General features: G+C 43.4%; 1 protein-coding gene across 1 annotated transcript; it reads left to right on the top strand.

Moving 5' to 3' along the window:
- Nucleotides 1–1226: 1226 nt before the first annotated feature.
- LOC143935762 (keratin, type I cytoskeletal 12-like) lies at nucleotides 1227–6563 on the top strand. The gene is made up of 8 exons (XM_077459869.1): nucleotides 1227–1711; nucleotides 1968–2050; nucleotides 2147–2303; nucleotides 2466–2624; nucleotides 2716–2841; nucleotides 4030–4247; nucleotides 4398–4435; nucleotides 6326–6563. The coding sequence occupies exons 1-8, from the start codon at nucleotides 1262–1264 to the stop codon at nucleotides 6421–6423; spliced, it is 1329 nt and encodes a 442-aa protein (XP_077315995.1). The 5' UTR covers nucleotides 1227–1261; the 3' UTR covers nucleotides 6424–6563.
- The last annotated feature ends 11908 nt before the right edge of the window (nucleotides 6564–18471 follow it).

The raw sequence follows: 18471 nt of genomic DNA, 5'->3' as shown, positions 1-18471 counted from the left end.
AAGATAGATCACTAGCTATATAGGTGAGGTGAATATAGCGGTGTATACTGCGGTCAGGGCACGCAGACAACAACCACTACAGAAGAGCAAGATCGAAAATCGGCCGATAACGATCGGTGTATACTGTGTTGAAGGTACACAGAACACCCACTAACTGCTTCAGACGCCAACACACTACACAAAGCCGCCGCGCTGGCGGCCTTATATAGTGTGGGGCGTGTACTACACAGCCTGAGCTATGATTGGCCACAGGCATCCTGCCTGTGGCCAATCATGGCTCTCCTCGCTGCTGGCACTGTGATTGGCCAAGCATGTGGGGTCACAGTGCATGCTTGGCCAATCATGAGCCAGCAATGCACTGCGATGACGCAGTGCATTGTGGGCCGTGAGCGCCACACGAATTTGGCGCGAATGGCCCATAACGTTCGGAATTCGCTGAACGGGCGAACAGCCAATGTTCAAGTCGAACGTATGTTCGACTCGAACACGAAGCTCGTCCCTAATCAAGAACACTGGGACATGAACTTAACCTAAAAAGTTCAAAACTAATCTTAAAAGGTATTATTTTGCTGGAACAAAGATGCTTGAAAGTAGCAAGTCAGTCAACAGTAAATGAATATAAACATCCTTAGGACAAACATAGATCTATACTTCGATAAAATGGTTACTAAAAAGTGACAAACTCAAGGGACCACTTGGTCTTTTTCTGCCATCACTCTTTTATGTTTCTATAGGTTGCTGTTGTGTACACGTAAAAAAAAAGTGTAAACTAATTATGAAGTATTTTCAATCCCATAAAACTTCTTATGCCCATCTGACATTTCTACGGTAGTGATTAACATTTGAGGTATCGTTTCTCAAGAATCATCAGTCATGCAATCTCTAGATGGCATTTGGCTTGCCGATTCACACATAATTTTCATCTATAAAAATAATTCTGGGAGGGTAAAGAGTTTCAAAACATAAATTAATTGTCTAGATTTAAAGGATTAAAGAAAAAAATATTTATCCATGCTCCACCCTTATATAATTTTATCGTAACAAGCAGCCTAAGGCATTCTCCAAAGTAGGCCAAGTGGACACACTAACTTTATCTTTCAATTAACCTTTCATCAAGAATTCAAAAGCCAGACATGGGTTTGGAAGTTGTAGGAAACTGAACCACCCATAAGATTTTGTATATAAAGACTAATGATTTTATCATAGAATAAGCTTGCTATCTCTTTCATATAGCTACTTGGAGGGCTACCATACCAAGAATATGTATTACTCAAATACATCTGCTTCCTCAAGACGCTCTGTCAGAGCTGGAAATTATGGAACAGCCATTTGCTCCTTTCTTGGAAATTCTGGAGCTACATGTGGTGCAGGAAGCTTTAGTGCCAACCAAAGTGGAGGTGCTTTTGGTGGTGGGAGCTTGAGTGGAGGAGCTGTTGGTGGCTTTAGTGCAGGATCCATTGGTGGTGGGCCTGGTGGCTTTGGTGGTGCAATATTTGGTGGAGATGGCCTCCTCACTGGAAGTGAGAAGGAAACCATGCAAAATCTTAATGACCGCTTGGCTTCATACATGCACAAAGTGCAAGATTTAGAAGACGCCAACAGTAACCTTGAATGCAAAATTAAGGCTTGGTATGAACAACACAGCAATGATAACAAGCAAGTGAAGGACTACTGCAAATATTACCAAACCATAGAAGATCTCAAGAAGCAGGTATTTAAAATAATTACTTTAAAGCATTATTGTGGTAACTGTACACGAAAGCTAAAAACTAAAATGGAGAATGATTGTATTTATATATTTATTAAAGGTACTTTATGGAAATGTTTTAAATGTTTGCCTTCATGTATTCAATATTCAAACAGATGAAATATTTTCCTTGGATAAAGAAACAATGCATTATAAAATTAATTAATTAAATCACATCATCTAAACAGATTTGATTAGAAACATTTGTCATTTTGTATAGATTCAGGTAGCCACTGTGGATAATGCAAGAGTTGTCCTCCAAATTGACAATGCCCGCTTGGCAGCCGATGATTTTAAGCTCAAGTAAGTTTCTGATCAAAATTTTTTTTAGACAACTAATATGTCGGTGTTGTGTATTGTTTACTTTGCACATGGATTATCACATTTTCTGCCCTGCAGGTTTGAAAATGAACAGTGTCTCCGTCAAAATGTTGAAGCTGATATCAATGGCCTGCGCAAAGTGCTAGATGACCTCAGCTTGGCTAAATGTGACCTTGAGTCTCAGATTGAAAGCTTGGCGGAGGAGATTGTGTGTCTCAAGAAGAACCATGAAGAGGTATCATAAAGTCCTCACAATGTCTTTTACTACACTCTGCCATTTTACATGTACTATTGTATCATACACTGTGCTAGAAGTTTTAGTCTTTCTTGTGAATCGAAAAAGTGACCTAGCCCTTTGAGACACTTCAACTATATCTTTTTTATTTTTTTGTTTCAGGAAATGAAGAGCTACCAAGGAGTCACAGGACAACTTTTTGTGGAGATGAATGCTGCTCCGGGAAATGACCTCTCCAAAATCCTGAATGATATGAGATCTGACTATGAATATTTAGCAGATAAGAACAGAAGGGAGGCTGAAGCTCAATTCCTTGAAGCGGTAAAAAAAGGAAGCCAAATTACTGCCATTATAAATGAAGATTAAACTATTTTAAGTTCTGTTTCCAAAATCTTTGATGGTTGTGTTTCAGAGTCGAGCCCTCAAACAGGAAATTTCATCTGGTGCTGAGCAGGTCCAATCTAGTAGAAATGAAATTATTGATCTAAAGAGATCTGTACAAGCTCTAGAGATTGAACTACAAGCTGCCCTTGCAACGGTAAGGCTACAATACTTAACATGTTTATATTATTACCATTCTCTATCTTCAATTAGTATTTGCTATAGATGTGGTTACCTAGAAAAATCTAGAAAAAAGTTTTCTTTGTTAGGAGGGATTTTTGTATTTCATATAATGGCATTTACCTTTATTTATATTTTTTTTGTTTTAAAAAAATATTTTAAATGCTTTCCTCTGTGTATGTAAATACACATAGTCTAAACCAGATGTATTCAACCTTTTTAATAGTATTGCTTTAAAGTTTGTGTTATGTTATGTCCTTTGGTCAAAAATTATTTGGTTCCAGTTGAACATTGCTATAGCCAAGATCTATCTACGGACTCTAAGTTGCGATCACCGCCAACAGGTTAAAGTATATGTAAACCCCACATGAATGACATTTCGTTTTCTAGAGCATTTTGTGTATCAAATAAATCCAATTTATGTAAAAAAAAAATACAGCATATTAGGACTGTTGATCTCCTACAGCCTCCTTACAGTCCACATACATGCACTCCACCAGCAGCTGCACATCATTGTCCAGTGCGGGTTTTCTGGGGAAATGGGAAATTACTTTTGAAATTATGTTAACACTGAAGCCGCATACACACGGGCGGACTGTCTGGCCAACTAAGTCCGTCAGACAATCCGACAGACAGTCCGTCCTACTTTTGAATGAACGGACTTGACCACACACGATGAACAGACAGTCCGCTGAAAGCTTGCGCGATGACGTGTACAGCACGTACGACGGGACTAAAAATACGACGTCCAATACACTGCAATGCAACCTTCGGCCGTGTAAATCCTTTCTGAGCATGCGCCATACTTAGTCCATCCAACTTGCCTACTCACGAGCGGACTGTCCGCTGAAACCAAAGTTGGACGGACTGTATTACAGAAATTCCGAAAGACTTAGTCCGCCAGACTGTCCACAGAAAAAGTCCGCTGAAGCCCACACACGAGCGGACTGTCCGCTGAAATGTGTTTCAGCGGACTAAGTTGGACAGACAGTCGGCCCGTGTGTACGCGGCCTCATAAGATTTGTTAGTGTTTGGGTTTGCATGTACTTTAAGCAAAGTAAATAGTAAGCTATCATCCAAACAGTATAAGTGTAAGTCTGGTAATACTGAGCTATCTATTTATATATTAAGGACTAGATACACATTGAATGGTCTCTTTCTTTAGAAAAGAACACTGGAAAGCTCCTTGGCTGAAACAGAGGGTAACTACTGCATGCAACTTGGGCAAATCCAGGCAAAAATAAGCTCTTTGGAGGAACAGTTATGTGACGTAAGGACAGATATGGAGAGACAAGGTTTAGAGTATGATCAACTTCTTGACATCAAGACTAGACTGGAGAGAGAAATTGAAACCTACCGCTGCTTACTTGATGGACAACCCATGTAAGAAAAGTTTTGTTAAGACATTGTTATCTATACTGTATATATGATTTGTATTTATACTTAACTCTATCAGTATATGGTAATAACAGCCCTTGGCAAACTGAGAATTCAGTCTAAAAATGATATTCCTATTCTCATTCTTTATTATAGCTCAGTCAACCCCACTCAACACATTCAGGTTCCTAAAGGTAAGCCGATTAAAGTATTGTTCTCTTTATAGTCCTTAGTAAAAGTGAATCATTCTGAAAATATGTTATGGTGGATTAACAATCATTATTAATGACTGCTCACATGTTAGATAATATATTTTTTGTTACGTGTTATTAATATCTATGTTTACAGGAACTTTGTAAAGGCTTACTTTTCCCTTTATTTTGTGTCTGACTTTTGGCCATCTCTGGGCATTTGTGGCTAAACTCAGCAAGAAAAGCATAAGTGAAGGGGCTGCATAGGATGTTGAGGAGTCAGAAGACTCTTTAGTTTAGGAAACATGAAACCATTCCTTCTTGCTCTGGATTGGTGGTCTGTAGAGTAGTTCTGAATGTTAAGCAAACTGCATGCTGTCTTCGTACAAATAAAAATTATTTTGTACCACAGTAGTCACATGACACAAGGGGCAGAACTTTTTTAAATGGACATTATCGTACACGGTCATTTGATACCCCCACCCCAGCAGCATGAACTCACCTTTTTCTTTTTCCTTCACCACTACATTGGAAAGAAGTAAAAATAACCCATGTTAGCTTCACACTGACTTGTTGGAGCATAAACAGGACTGAGGACTGTCTCTTTACCCCTATATGACAACATTGGGAAGATGGGTGAATTAAATAAATGACCCTGTTGCTGGGCCTTGTATCTCTAAAGTAAATAGTTATATTAGAAAAGTGCATACAAAATTATAACACACATGGCATCATATGACCAACATATTATGCTGAACATTAGAGAGTGGTTTAGATTTGAGACTCATGTCTCTCATCCAGGGCTGGATGTATACTTATTGTCCCCTATGACAACTGCCATCTACCACACACCCTCCACCTCAGTTGAGTAACATCATACTAACAAGTTCCAAACTTCATTACTGCACAAGGTAGGAAGGAGAATGGAGAGACTGAAAAAGACCATTTACTCATGCTATGTCAGTAGACCTTAGATTTGTAAGCATTGAATTGTATTGGTTGAACTAGATAGATTTGTGTATTTTTTTCAAGCAGACTAACTATGTAACTCTATAACCAGTACACTTGCTTTGAAAAATGTTTAAGCTTTGCAAATGTAGTAATAAAGAGGAACCAGTGTTAGACAAGGAGTCTGGATCCTTTTATATGCATGGGTGGCTGCAATGTGCCCCTTGTAGCCCTAGGCCATAGTCTAAGGTGACTGTAGAAATCCATCCTGGGCCATATCCATACACCCTAGAAAATGTGTGCTCAGTAAACTACAAAACACGAGAACCAACTCAAGAGAAAGACCCAAGGCCACTTTAAGACATCTGTGCCAAAATTGTGTCACACTCACTATGTGTATGCTATGTCAGTAGACCTTAGCTGATGATTATAAAAGAAGGAAAAATGGTCCACTTTGTCCTCCAGTAGTTGGGTTCAATGAATATAGATCCGGAATTGTATTTGCTGAACTAGATAGACTTGTGTCTTTTTTCAACCAGACTAACTATGTAACTATATAACCAGTACACTGGATATGAAAAATGTTTAAGCTATGCAAGTGTAGTGATAAAGAGGAATCAGTGTTAGACAAGGAGTCTGGATCCTTTTATATGCATGGGTGGCTGCAATGTGCCCCTTGCAGCCCTAGGCCATAGTCTAAAGTGACTGTAGAAATCCATCCTGGGCCACATCCATATACCCTAGAAAATGTAACCTACAGAACACGAGAACCAACTCAAGAATAATACAAGAGAAAGACCCAAGGCCACTTTAAGACATCAGTGCCAAAATTGTGTCACATTCACTATGTGTATAGAAGGCACACACCTTAACCATGTTACACATACTTTAGCACATTCTGTAACTGAAAATGTTCAGTAACTAATGCAAATGCTGTCCTTTCAGAGCCACACAAGGTTAGAAAAATAAGAACCATTATTGAGGAATTCATTGATGGAGAATCAGTGTGCCAGCAAGTTAAGGAATGCGAGGAGAAGGTCTGATTGGTATCAAGAAGCCCTCCTGTATCATTTACGCCTACAGTCTCTGGAAACTTTTCTGATGTTTTCATGGAGCTAACTAGAGTATTGTTTCTTCAATTCTAATATTGCTTAATATAATATGAGGTGCTTCTATCTTCTGTTCTGATTTCTGGTTAATAAAGCTTTTTTTCTGATGCAAAAAGTGTCTCTAAATATGTGTCATTTGGGATAAATTTTATCTAACTTGGGTAAGAAAGATCTAGTTAGAAGCAAATTGGTTTAGACACTTGATTATTTCTGGTAATAAATTAGCTTTAAATCTCATCTGTTTAAAAACACCTTCATTTACAGGGTATTGCATATACAGTAATAGTGCCATGTATTAAACTTAATTTCTCTTCTTGTGTGGTTACTATACACCAGGCATCACTAAATGGTGGACCACGGACTAAATCCGGACCCAGTAGCAGCCATATCCAGCCCGCAGCCTCACAAATAGTCGCCTGCATGTTTTCTCCCCTCTGTCGGATTGCCAGCCTGCCGGTGCCGCTAAAATCCTTGATTTACATGGGAGGCGTGGCAGGTTTCTCCCTTTCATCATCGCAGCACTCCACCCTTCTCCCCCTCCCCACACTGCCCTACCTTATTCACCCAAGCCTGGAAGTGCTGCAGGCCTGGACAAAGGGCGGGACTTATCACGTTACGAAGTGGGTGATTGATTGCTAGGCAGTGGGGCAGTCACAGCAACCAATCACCCCCCTTTAACTTGAAAAGTCCCGCCCTTTGTCTGGACCTGCCATGCCGGCTTGTGTGAATAAGGTAGGGCAGTGTGGGAAGGGGGAGATAGCGGGGAATGCTGCGATGATGAAAGGGACAGTCTGACTCTGTAATGTTGAGGGAGGACTGTAATGGAGGGAGTCTGTATCTGGGAATCTGTGATGGAGTGAGGTCCTGTGATGGAGTGGGGTCTGTGATGGAGTGGGGTCCTGTGATGAAGTGGGGTCCTGTGATGGAGAAGGGGTCTGTGATGGAGTGGGGTCTGTGATGGAGAGGGGTCTGTGATGGAGAGGGGGTATGTGATGGAGAGGGGTCCTGTGATGGAGTGGGGTCCTGTGATGGAGTGGGGTCCTGTGATGGAGAGGGGTCTGTGATGGAGTGGGGTCTGTGATGGAGAGGGGTCCTGTGATGGAGTGGGGTCCTATGATGGAGTGGGGTCCTGTGATGGAGTGGGGTCTGTTATGGAGAGGGGTCTGTGATGGAGTGGGGTCTGTGATGGAGAGGGGGTCTGTGATGGAGAGGGGTCCTGTGATGGAGTGGGGGTCTGTGATGGAGAGGGGTCTGTGATGGAGTGGGGTCTGTGATGGATAGGGAGTCTGTGATGGAGAGGGGTCCTGTGATGGAGAGGGGCCCTGTGATGGAGAGGGGGCCTGTGATGGAGTAGGGTCCTGTGATGGAGTAGGGTCCTGTGATGGAGTGGGGGTCTGTGATGGAGTGGGGTCTGTGATGGAGAGGGGTCTGTGATGGAGTGGGGTCTGTGATGGAGTGGGGTCTGTGATGGAGAGGGGGTCTGTGATGGAGAGAGGTCCTGTGATGGAGAGGGGTCCTGTGATGGAGAGGGGTCCTGTGATGGAGAAGGGGTCTGTGATGGAGAAGGGGTCTGTGATGGAGAGGGGTCTGTGATGGAGTGGGGTCCTGTGATGGAGAAGGGGTTTGTGATGGAGAGGGGGTCTGTGATGGAGAGGGGGTCCTGTCATGGAGTGGGGTCTGTATTAGGGGGATCTGTGATGGGGGGAGATATGTGATAGAGTGAGGATCTGTGATGGAGGGATCTGTGATGGAGTGGGGTCTGTAATGGGGGGATATGTGATGGAGTGAGGATCTGTGATAGAGGGATCTGTGCTCGAGGGGGGTCTGTAGTGAAGAGGATCTGTAATGAGGTGGGGGGTTCCGTGATGGAGGGGTCTGTGATGGGGGTGTCTTTAAAAGGACACACTGTGATGAGAGAGTCTGTAATGGGTTGGAGGGGGGGGGGTTCTGATGGGGCACTGTGATGTAAAAGGGAGGGATGTGAAGGGGGACTGAGGGCACTGATGTAAGGGCTTGTCCACACTTGTGCAGAGATCTGTTTTTCTGCCCTAGAAAAACCCAGGTATCTACAATGGCAATAGAAAACTATTTTGACGTGCACGGGAGGCTGTAATGTGAAGGATCTGAGTCATGACCAATATGACATTCGGACCTCCGCGGGAAGAAAATTTTACTGACCGGACCCCGTGAATTTTAATTCAGTACCCCTGCTATACACACTAAATATATGAGTGTGTTTTCTTAAATATACAGGCTCTAACTCTGTAATCCCAGCTCTGGTTTCACTGATCTGAATCATGGACCTGGAATAAGCATGTAGCCAGTGAGGCCTTAAAGCCTGATCTTCTGTTCTGTATTCCTGTTTCAGGTCAGTGACTGAAAGGATAGGGACCAGGATGCCAAGTTCTAAACCATGGCAAATGATTTTATTACTATGTTTGCAATTTACCTTTAACATCACATGAGCTCTAAGTAAAAGGTGTTTTCTTTAAGGGTTGTTAACAAGTAAAAAATTAAATTCAGAGATTTTTCCGGGACAAAAAGCTCTTCCTTCCTTCACAAGGGGGCTATGAGGTGCCTTATTGCTTCCATTTACTGGTTCTTCCTATAAAGAAAGTTAAACTTTTGGTAAAACATAGGTTTCAGGTATATAACAAAACATACATATTTTTTATTAAAATATGACTCGCATCGCATTTCAACTCAGGAACAGGGTACGAACTGACTTCATGTACCCTTGCCTTATTTTGTAGCTTAGAACAAGTATAAGTGATGTACAAAAAATGAAAAGGGGAGACATAGGAAACAGGTAAAAACATCTGTTTTTGGTGGCACAATGTAGGTCCAAAACATAAGCCATTTTCTGATTGGACTCTATGGACAACTACAATAATTCAGATCGTTACACCATGTCATGTATAAATGTATTATGCACATATATAACATGTCTAGTAGTGCAGCCTACAGCAGTTACTCCTGGACCAGAACAAGTTTTACTCCAATTGCTGCCATCTCTAAAGAAGCCTCTAATGAATAGTGAACAGAAAGACCAAGATAACAATGGTTTTTGGAAGAGTTGGAAAGCCACCAGCAGACCAAGTGAAATTCTTCCTTTCTGTCTCTGAAAATAAGTTCAGCCATTTTTACATTTTCTTAAAAGTCCAAAACAGCTGAACCCAATCTCTATACCTCATCCCTCCCCCTTGGTGCGGATATAGGGCAACGGCCCAGCAGAGTGCATTAACATGACTCACTGAACGGGAAATATGCCTTTATTCACAGGCTTTGACTCAGACCCTGGCTCCACTTTATTTTATATAGCGTTACCCCAAAGGACCCACGGTCATTTGGGCTCTCTGTTCTGTGCCTCAGCCTCTCTGGCACACCTGGTTGGGTGAATGTTGCTACACACACGTATAGGAACACAGGTGTGGATATCTTTAACCTGACTGCAAATTAGTATCAGGGAATTGATATAAGACTGTTTAGTAGTAAATTCACTTAATGTATTACTATGGGATAGAGCAAATCTTGGTTTGAGCATAAATGAGCACACAGAGGAAAGATTGAGACAGTCAGATAAACAATGTGATATTTAGGCTGAAGTGACTTAAGTTAGAATTCTGTAACACTAGACTAGAATCAACTCATAAATCAGCCAGATTAGAAATAAGCAGTGCATATAAATATGAACTGAAATGTGAATAATTATACTATAACTAATCTAGAGTGCTTCCTAGGAGAATGGCTAAGATGTTGTGCAATGTCTCTGAGAGCTACCTCTTGTTATTAGCAATAGGTGAAGGTCTCTGTGTAGCAGCTGTAAAGTGACAGTCTTTAGTCCTAACTCTGGCTAGCATTGGGGCCCAGTTATACTGTTGGTGCATATGAAAATAGTCATAGTAAAGCCTGCATGCAGCAATAAAGCTACTATATGGCTGTATGTTCAGTTCCAAAAGGGCTCAGTCTTTCTCCTCTAGCAGCATATAGTAAATTCACATAGAAGCAGCTCACTAGTCCCAGCAATATTGCAGTTCACCATCCAGTCACACACAATGTTTCTCTAATGCCTTGTACACAGTCTGCATTTCCGACGGAAAATGTCTTATCAGATTGTGTTGTCGGAAAATCCGATCGTATGTGGGCTCCAGTGGACTTTTTCCGACACCCAAAGTTTGAGAGCAGGATCTTAAATTTTCCGAAAACAAAATCCGATTGTTTAATTTCCGATCATGTGTAGACAATTCTGACAGACAAAGCGCCGCGCATGCTCAGAATAAATTAAGAGACCACTGCTATTGGCTACTGGCCCGTTTATAATCCCAACATACATGTTATACGTAACCTTGATAGGAATGATCAGATTTTCCATCAACTTTGTGTGTATGCAAGACAAGTTTGGCACAAAATTTGTCGGAAAAAATCTGATGAATTTTGTTGTCGGAATGTCCGACCATGTGTACAGGGCATTACCCTTCATTTTTTCAGTCAGATTTTATTTAAATAAAATTTTTATATTTTAACACCACTGAGACAACCCGTCACACGGGGCGTAGGACAAAACAAGAACAAAAATATCAATAATACACAAAGGAAAAAAAAGTTAAATAATCATCTGGCTACATTTATTTGAAAGCACCCAGTGGTAGCATATCTGGGTCTCTGGGGGAAGCCTTGAGTACAAATTGTGCTCATTGATATTGCACCAATGGGTTTTTCACAAGCTAAACAGTTTATAGTTGGCAGCGGTTCCTGAAAACATTGGCAAAGTCTAAGGCTGCTTTAAATAAGAAGGTTGTTAATTTAACCTTTGATCATAATTAAAATATAAGTATGGAGTGGATGACCCAATATATAAATCTGGTCAACATTAAAATAATCAAAGTCTGACTCTTTCAACAACATAAGGAGCATAGCCAAGAACTATTCTGAGAATCTACTAGTTATATGAAAATGAAAATAATGAGGATGCTTTATACATTTTTGAGCTGAGTGATAAATTAACTCTAGTATTACTGAAAATGTTGAGAATTATGGCATGGATAAAGCCATAACAATTTTATAACATCTGAATGCTGTAATATCTAGATGGATAAGCATAATCCTTCTGTGATGATATTGAGGTTTGATGGCCCCCAAACTGAGTGGGTAGAATAGGTAAGTCAAATTGTAAACAATTTAAGCAGGAAGTGCCATATGGGAACCTCTTTTGGACATTTACATGTGTTTTCATTTTTTTTGCACGCTACAACTGAAGTCAGTGGGGCCAAAAATGCCCCATATTGCTTGAAAAGTAGCTCATCTATCTTTTTGAGCTTCACATGTTAAATTACTGCCAACCGTAGATTCAGATGTTGACAGTAGACATGTGCAGAGTAAATTATTTCGTTTCGTAATTTCGTTTTCGTCCGAAAACTTAATTTATTTAGTTACTCCCGAAATTCGTTTTTATTTATTTCGTTCAAAAATTGCATTAGTCCGAAAATCCACATGAATTACGATCGAATCTGTCTTTGAAGGCTTATGGTGTCTGTCGAATGTATAAAGAAGATTCGATGGAGCTAGTATATAGCATACTTTAGAACCCTATTAAAATCTATGGGACTCCAACGTTCAAAATCTAAAGTGCTAATTTTAAAGACTAATTTGCAAGTTACTGTCCTAAAAAGTGTTTGGGGACCCGGGTCCTGCCCCAGGGGACATGTATCAATGCAAAAAAAAGTTTTAAAAACGGCCGTTTTTTCAGGAGCAGTGATTTTAATAATGATTAAAGTGAAACAATAAAAGTGTAATATTCCTTTAAATTTCGTAGGCGGGGGGTTGTCTATAGTATGCCTGTGAAGGGGCTCATGTTTCTAGTGCTTAGAACTGTCCCTGCACAAAGTGTCATTTATGCAGGAAAAAAAGTCCTTTAAAATCACTCGCAGCTATTATGAATTGTCGGCTCCGTAATACAGAGAACACTCATTGAAAGTCATTGATAAAAAAATAAATAAATACATTTAAAAAAAAGCGTGGGGATCCCCCAAATTCAATTACCAGGCCCTTCAGGTCTGGTATGGATATTAAGGGGAACCCTGCCTCAAATTTAAGAAAAAATTTGACGTGGGGTTCCCCCTAAATATCCATAACCAGACCCTTCAGGTCTGGTATGGATATTAAGGGGAACCCCGCGTCAAATGTAAAAAAAAATTGCCGTGGGGGTCCCCCTAAAAATCCATACCAGACCCTTTATCCGAGCACGCAACCTGGCAGGCCGCAGGAAAAGAGGGGGGGACGAGAGAGCGGCCCCCCCTCCCTCCTGAACTGTACCAGGCCACATGCCCTCAACATTGGGAGGATGCTTTGGGGGTCTGCGACCCCTCAAAGCACCTTGTCCCCATGTTGATGAGGACAAGGGCCTCATCCTCACAACCCTGGCCGGTGGTTGTGAGGGTCTGCGGGCGGGGGGCTTATCAGAATCTGGAAGCCCCCTTTAACAAGGGGACCCCCAGATCCCGGCCCCCCCTGTTTGAAATGGTAAGGGGGTACAAAAGTACCCCTACCATTTCACAAAGAAAGTGTAAAAAATAGTTAAATAAGACAAACACACTTTTGAAAAATTCCTTTATTAAAAATAAAAAAAAATAAAAAAAAGATTCCAGCGGTGGTAATCCACTCTTGCTATCCAGCGACGGACGGTCATCTCTCCAGCGATGGCTTATCTCATCCAGCGCAGCGAATCCATCCTTCTTCTGTCTCCATGGAGGAGACACTGCAAGGATTCCGGCGGCCTGACATTTCTTATATACGGAGGGCGGGGCCACCCGTCACCTGACCCCGCCCCCTCTGACGCAAGGGGAAACCCGGGGTTCATCGGAGAGATGACCGTCCGTCGCTGGATAGCAAGAGTAGATTACCACCGCTGGAATCTTTTTTTTATTTTTTTTTATTTTTAATAAATAAATTTTTCAAAAGTGTGTTTGTCTTATTTAACTATTTTTTACACTTTCTTTGTGAAATGGTAGGGGTACTTTTGTACCCCCTTACCATTTTAAACAGGGGGGCCGGGATCTGGGGGTCCCCTTGTTAAAGGGGGCTTCCAGATTCTGATAAGCCCCCCGCCCGCAGACCCTCACAACCACCGGCCAGGGTTGTGAGGATGAGGCCCTTGTCCTCATCAACAGGGGGACAAGGTGCTTTGAGGGGTCACAGACCCCCAAAGCATCCTCCCAATGTTGAGGGCATGTGGCCTGGTACGGTTCAGGAGGGAGGGGGGGCCGCTCTCTCATCCCCCCCTCTTTTCCTGTGGCCTGCCAGGTTGCGTGCTCGGATAAAGGGTCTGGTATGGATTTTTAGGGGGACCCCCACGTCATTTTTTTTTACATTTGACGCGGGGTTCCCCTTAATATCCATACCAGACCTGAAGGGTCTGGTTATGGATATTTAGGGGGAACCCCACGTCAAATTTTTTCTTAAATTTGAGGCAGGGTTCACCTTAATATCCATACCAGACCTGAAGGGCCTGGTAATTGAATTTGGGGGACCCCCACGCTTTTTTATTTATTTATTTTTTTATCAATGACTTTCAATGAGTGTTCTCTGTATTACGGAGCCGACAATTCATAATAGCTGCGAGTGATTTTAAAGGACTTTTTTTCCTGCATAAATGACACTTTGTGCAGGGACAGTTCTAAGCACTAGAGACATGAGCCCCTTCACAGGCATACTATAGACAACCCCCCCCCCCCCTACGAAATGTAAAGGAATATTACACTTTTATTGTTTCACTTTAATCATTATTAAAATCACTGCTCCCGAAAAAACGGCCGTTTTTAAAACTTTTTTTTGCATTGATACATGTCCCCTGGGGCAGGACCCGGGTCCCCAAACACTTTTTAGGACAGTAACTTGCAGAATCTTTTCTCTCTGTCAAATCTTTTTTCTCTGTCGAATATTTTCTCTATATAATCTTGGACTAATAGAGGTAAGGTTAGGCACATTCGACCACAGCTTGTTATTGTCAGAGTCACGTTGAATCTCCTATTCTATATCGAACTGTTGTAACAATGAAAACGAAAATAAAGCATTTATTTATGTCGGATCTTTTGTTTTTCGGATTCTGTGCTTTCGTTATCGTTTGTCAAAACGAAAACGAAAATAGCAGAAATTCGGACGAAAATGCATTCGGACGAAAACGAATGCACATGTCTAGTTGACAGAGACAGTTGACTAACATGAGATTTGCCTTGTTTAGTGTTTTGGACCTTCGAACTACCAAATTCCCAGATGTAAATAGGGGCTTAGATTTGAATATGATGTTTATGCTGCAACAACTTTTCAAAGTCACACGCAAGATTGCACCCTCACACTAGAACACAAAACTCAAGACAAGAATCAGGCCATCACAAATTCTAGCTAAAACATGTTGATCAGATATCTGCAGAGCCTGTTAATGAGCCTGATCGTAAATGGCCATCCAAGCAGCACTTAGTAGAAGCTGTAAAGCAGACTATCATAAAGTGTTCAGAGGACTAGAATAACTATTACCAAATAAATGAAGACCTAAGTATTATTGTCCGAGGTATGCATGATATCTTGCCATTCATATGAAAAACAACTGATTAGGCAGTAAATCACATTATCATAAACTCTTTTTATAGATTTAAGTGTCCGCTGCTGACAATAGCGTTGCCATCTGCAATCTTTGCAGTCAACGCATTAGTCGCGGTAAGCCCAACACTCACCTAGGGACGACCGCCTTAAGAAGGCACATGAGCAGCCATCACCGAGCCCAGTGGGAGCAACGGAATACACAAAGGCTCTCACCTTCCAGCCTTGTCTTCTACTTCTCCTTCTCCTCTCTCCTCACAATTGTCCTCCACTCCACCTTCCATCACTCCAAGCTCATGTTTTTCTGCAAAAAGGCAGGCTTCCGTGGGCCTAATGTTCGAGCGTAAAAAAATGATGATGCCGGATAACCCTCTTGCCCAACGGTTGACGGCTGGCTTGTCACAACTAATAGCCCGCCAACTACTGCCATATAAACTGGTGGACTCGGAGTGCTTTCGAAAATGTGTGGCCATTGGAACACCACAATGGAAGGTCCCAGGAAGGAAGTATTTCTCAGAGAAGGGCATCCCAGAGCTATATGGCCATGTTCAGCGGCAAGTGAATATATCTCTGGCACACAGTGTCGGTGCCAAGATACATCTGACCACAGACACGTGGTCTAGCAAACACAGGCAGGGAAGGTATATCACTTTTACTGCCCACTGGGTGAACCTTCTGACAGCCGTCAAGCATGTAACCCGTGGCACCCGTGTAGATTTGGTTTTACCGCCACGGATTGCATGCAGGCCTGGCTCTTCTTCTCCTCCTCCTCCTACTCCATCCTCCTCCCTCTCCTCCTCGGCTGACTCCTCCTTTTCCGCTGCTAGTGTCTCTTCCGCTGCACCGCCCAAGCTCCCCAGAACCTATTCGACATGCCAGGTGAAACATTGCCATGCCGGGCTGTGTCTGTTGTGCCTGGAAGCCAAGAGCCACACTGGCCCGGCACTCCTTTCAGCTTTGCGTTCACAGACAGATCAGTGGCTAACACCGCTCAATTTGACAATTGGTAAAGTGGTGTGTGACAACGGTGCCAATCTGCTAAGCGCATTGAAACAGGGCAAAATTACGCACGTGCAATGCATGGCACACGTCTTAAACTTGGTCGTGCAGCGATTCGTTGTCAAATACCCTGGGGTCCAGGACATCTTGCGGCAGGCAAGGAAAATCTCGGCCCATTTCAGAAGATCTTACAAAGGCCATGGCTCGCCTTGCTGACATTCAGTGGCACAATCTGCCGGTCAGATGTCTTATTTGCGATTGCCCGACGCGATGGAACTCAACTTCTATATGCTTGATAGGCTGCTCCAGCAGAAACGTGCAGTTAACGTCTACCTGTATGAACTCTGCGGCAGAACAGGTTCTGGGGAACAGGGTTTTTATTCACCGCGCCAGTGGCTGCTCATGCACGACGCATGCAGACTTCTGCGCCCATTTGAGGAGATCACCAAACTGGTCAGTCGCAGCCATGGCGCCATCAGTGACATGGTACCTTATGCCTTCTTTATGGAGCGTGCATTGCGTCGTGTCATTGATCAAGCTGTGGAGGAGCAGGAGCGGGAAGATGAGGAAGTCGCAATGCTGGATGAAATCCCAGGGGGGGCTACTCTATCTGAGACAAGTGAACAACAGGAGTCTGAAGAGGAGTCAGAGGAGGATGGTGCCGGGGCGGATGAGGAGGAGCAAGAAGAGCATGCATTAAACCTTTCTGGGATCCCTGTTGTTGTGCGTGGATGGGGAGAGGAGAATGAAGAGGACGACATTATCCTGGATGATGAGCAGGAGCCAGGCCACCACACCGCTTCCAGTTTAGTGCAAATGGGGGCCTTCATGCTCCAGTGTTTTAATAGGGATCCCCGTATAAAAAGTATAAGGGTCAAGGACCAGTACTGGGTGGCAACGTACTTAGACCCCTGGTACAAACACAAAATGGCGGAAATGTTACCGCCGTCACAAAGGGCTGTCAGAATGGAGCACTTCCAGGCCTTGCTTTGAGAAATGCTGCATTCTGCTTTTGCGTGCGCTGGCAGAGGAGCAATTCCCACTCCCAGAGAAGAAGTTGCGGGTACCAATCCAACAGCGCCTGCAAGAAGAGGCCGGTTTGAAGATGTGTTGGTGACTTCAGATATGAGGTCATTCTTTCAGCCGACCCATCGACAGGTGTCATCCGGATCCAGCATCAGGGAACGCCTAGAACGTCAGGTGTCCGACTACATCGGGTTAACGGCCGATGTGGACGCTCTGAGGAGTGATGAACCCCTGGACTACTGGGTGGGCAGGCTTGACCTCTGGCCAGAGCTTGCCCAATTTGCAATCGAACTGTTGGCTTGCCCTTCCTCCAGTGTCCTGTCCGAAAGGATGTTCAGCGCAGCAGGGGGGATCGTGACCAATAAGCGTACTCGCCTAGCTCATGACAGTGTTAACTACCTCACATTTCTAAAAATGAATGAGGCATGGATCTCGGAGGAATTCAACATATGTGTCCAGTAGACCATGTATATGTCTATAAACGATTTTTTTAATCGAGCACACAGGCCCTCTTTCTTCATTTGGCTCACTTCCTTGTCCAAGAAAGCACACCGTACTATATGCCCATACCCTCCTGTTTGAAGAGGTTGAGCGGTCTCATATTTCTACTGGGGCTGCTTATTATGAGGGGCTCCCACCATCCCTGTGCTGTGCTGACTTCCTTCTGGGGCTGCTTATTATGAGGGGCTCCCACCATCCCTGTGCTGTGATGACTTCCTCCTGGGGCTGTACCTCTGCTGTGCATATTATGAGGGTCTCCCACCATCCCTGTGCTATGCTCATTATGAGGGGCTCCCACCATCCCTGTGCTGTGCTGACTTCCTCCTGGGGCTGCTTATTATGAGGGGTTCCCACCATCCCTGTGCTATGCTGACATCCTCCTGGGGCTGCTTATTATGAGGGGCTCCCACCATCCCTGTGCTATGCTGACATCCTCCTGGGGCTGCTTATTATGAGGGGCTCCCACCATCCCTGTGCTGTGCTGACATCCTCCTGGGGCTGCTTATTATGAGGGGCTCCCACCATCCCTGTGCTATGCTGACATCCTCCTGGGGCTGCTTATTATGAGGGGCTCCTACCATCCCTATACTGTGCTGACATCCTCCTGGGGCTGCTTATTATGAGGGGCTCCCACCATCCCTGTGCTATGCTGACATCCTCCTGGGGCTGCTTATTATGAGGTTCTCCCACCATCCCTGTGCTGTGCTGACTTCCTCCTGGGGCTGTACCTCTGCTGTGCATATTATGAGGGGCTCCCACCATCCCTGTGCTGTGCTGACTTCCTCCTGGGGCTGCTTATTATGAGGGGCTCCCACCATCCCTGTGCTATGCTCATTATGAGGGGCTCCCACCATCCCTGTGCTA

Source organism: Lithobates pipiens, unplaced genomic scaffold (genome assembly GCF_037356315.1).
Source record: "Lithobates pipiens isolate NorthernLeopardFrog02 unplaced genomic scaffold, aLitPip1_a1.2 Scaffold_28, whole genome shotgun sequence".
Classification (NCBI taxonomy): domain Eukaryota; kingdom Metazoa; phylum Chordata; class Amphibia; order Anura; family Ranidae; genus Lithobates; species Lithobates pipiens.
The sequence above is the reverse complement of the archived record's forward strand: the minus strand, read 5'-3'. Positions and strand labels throughout refer to the sequence as shown.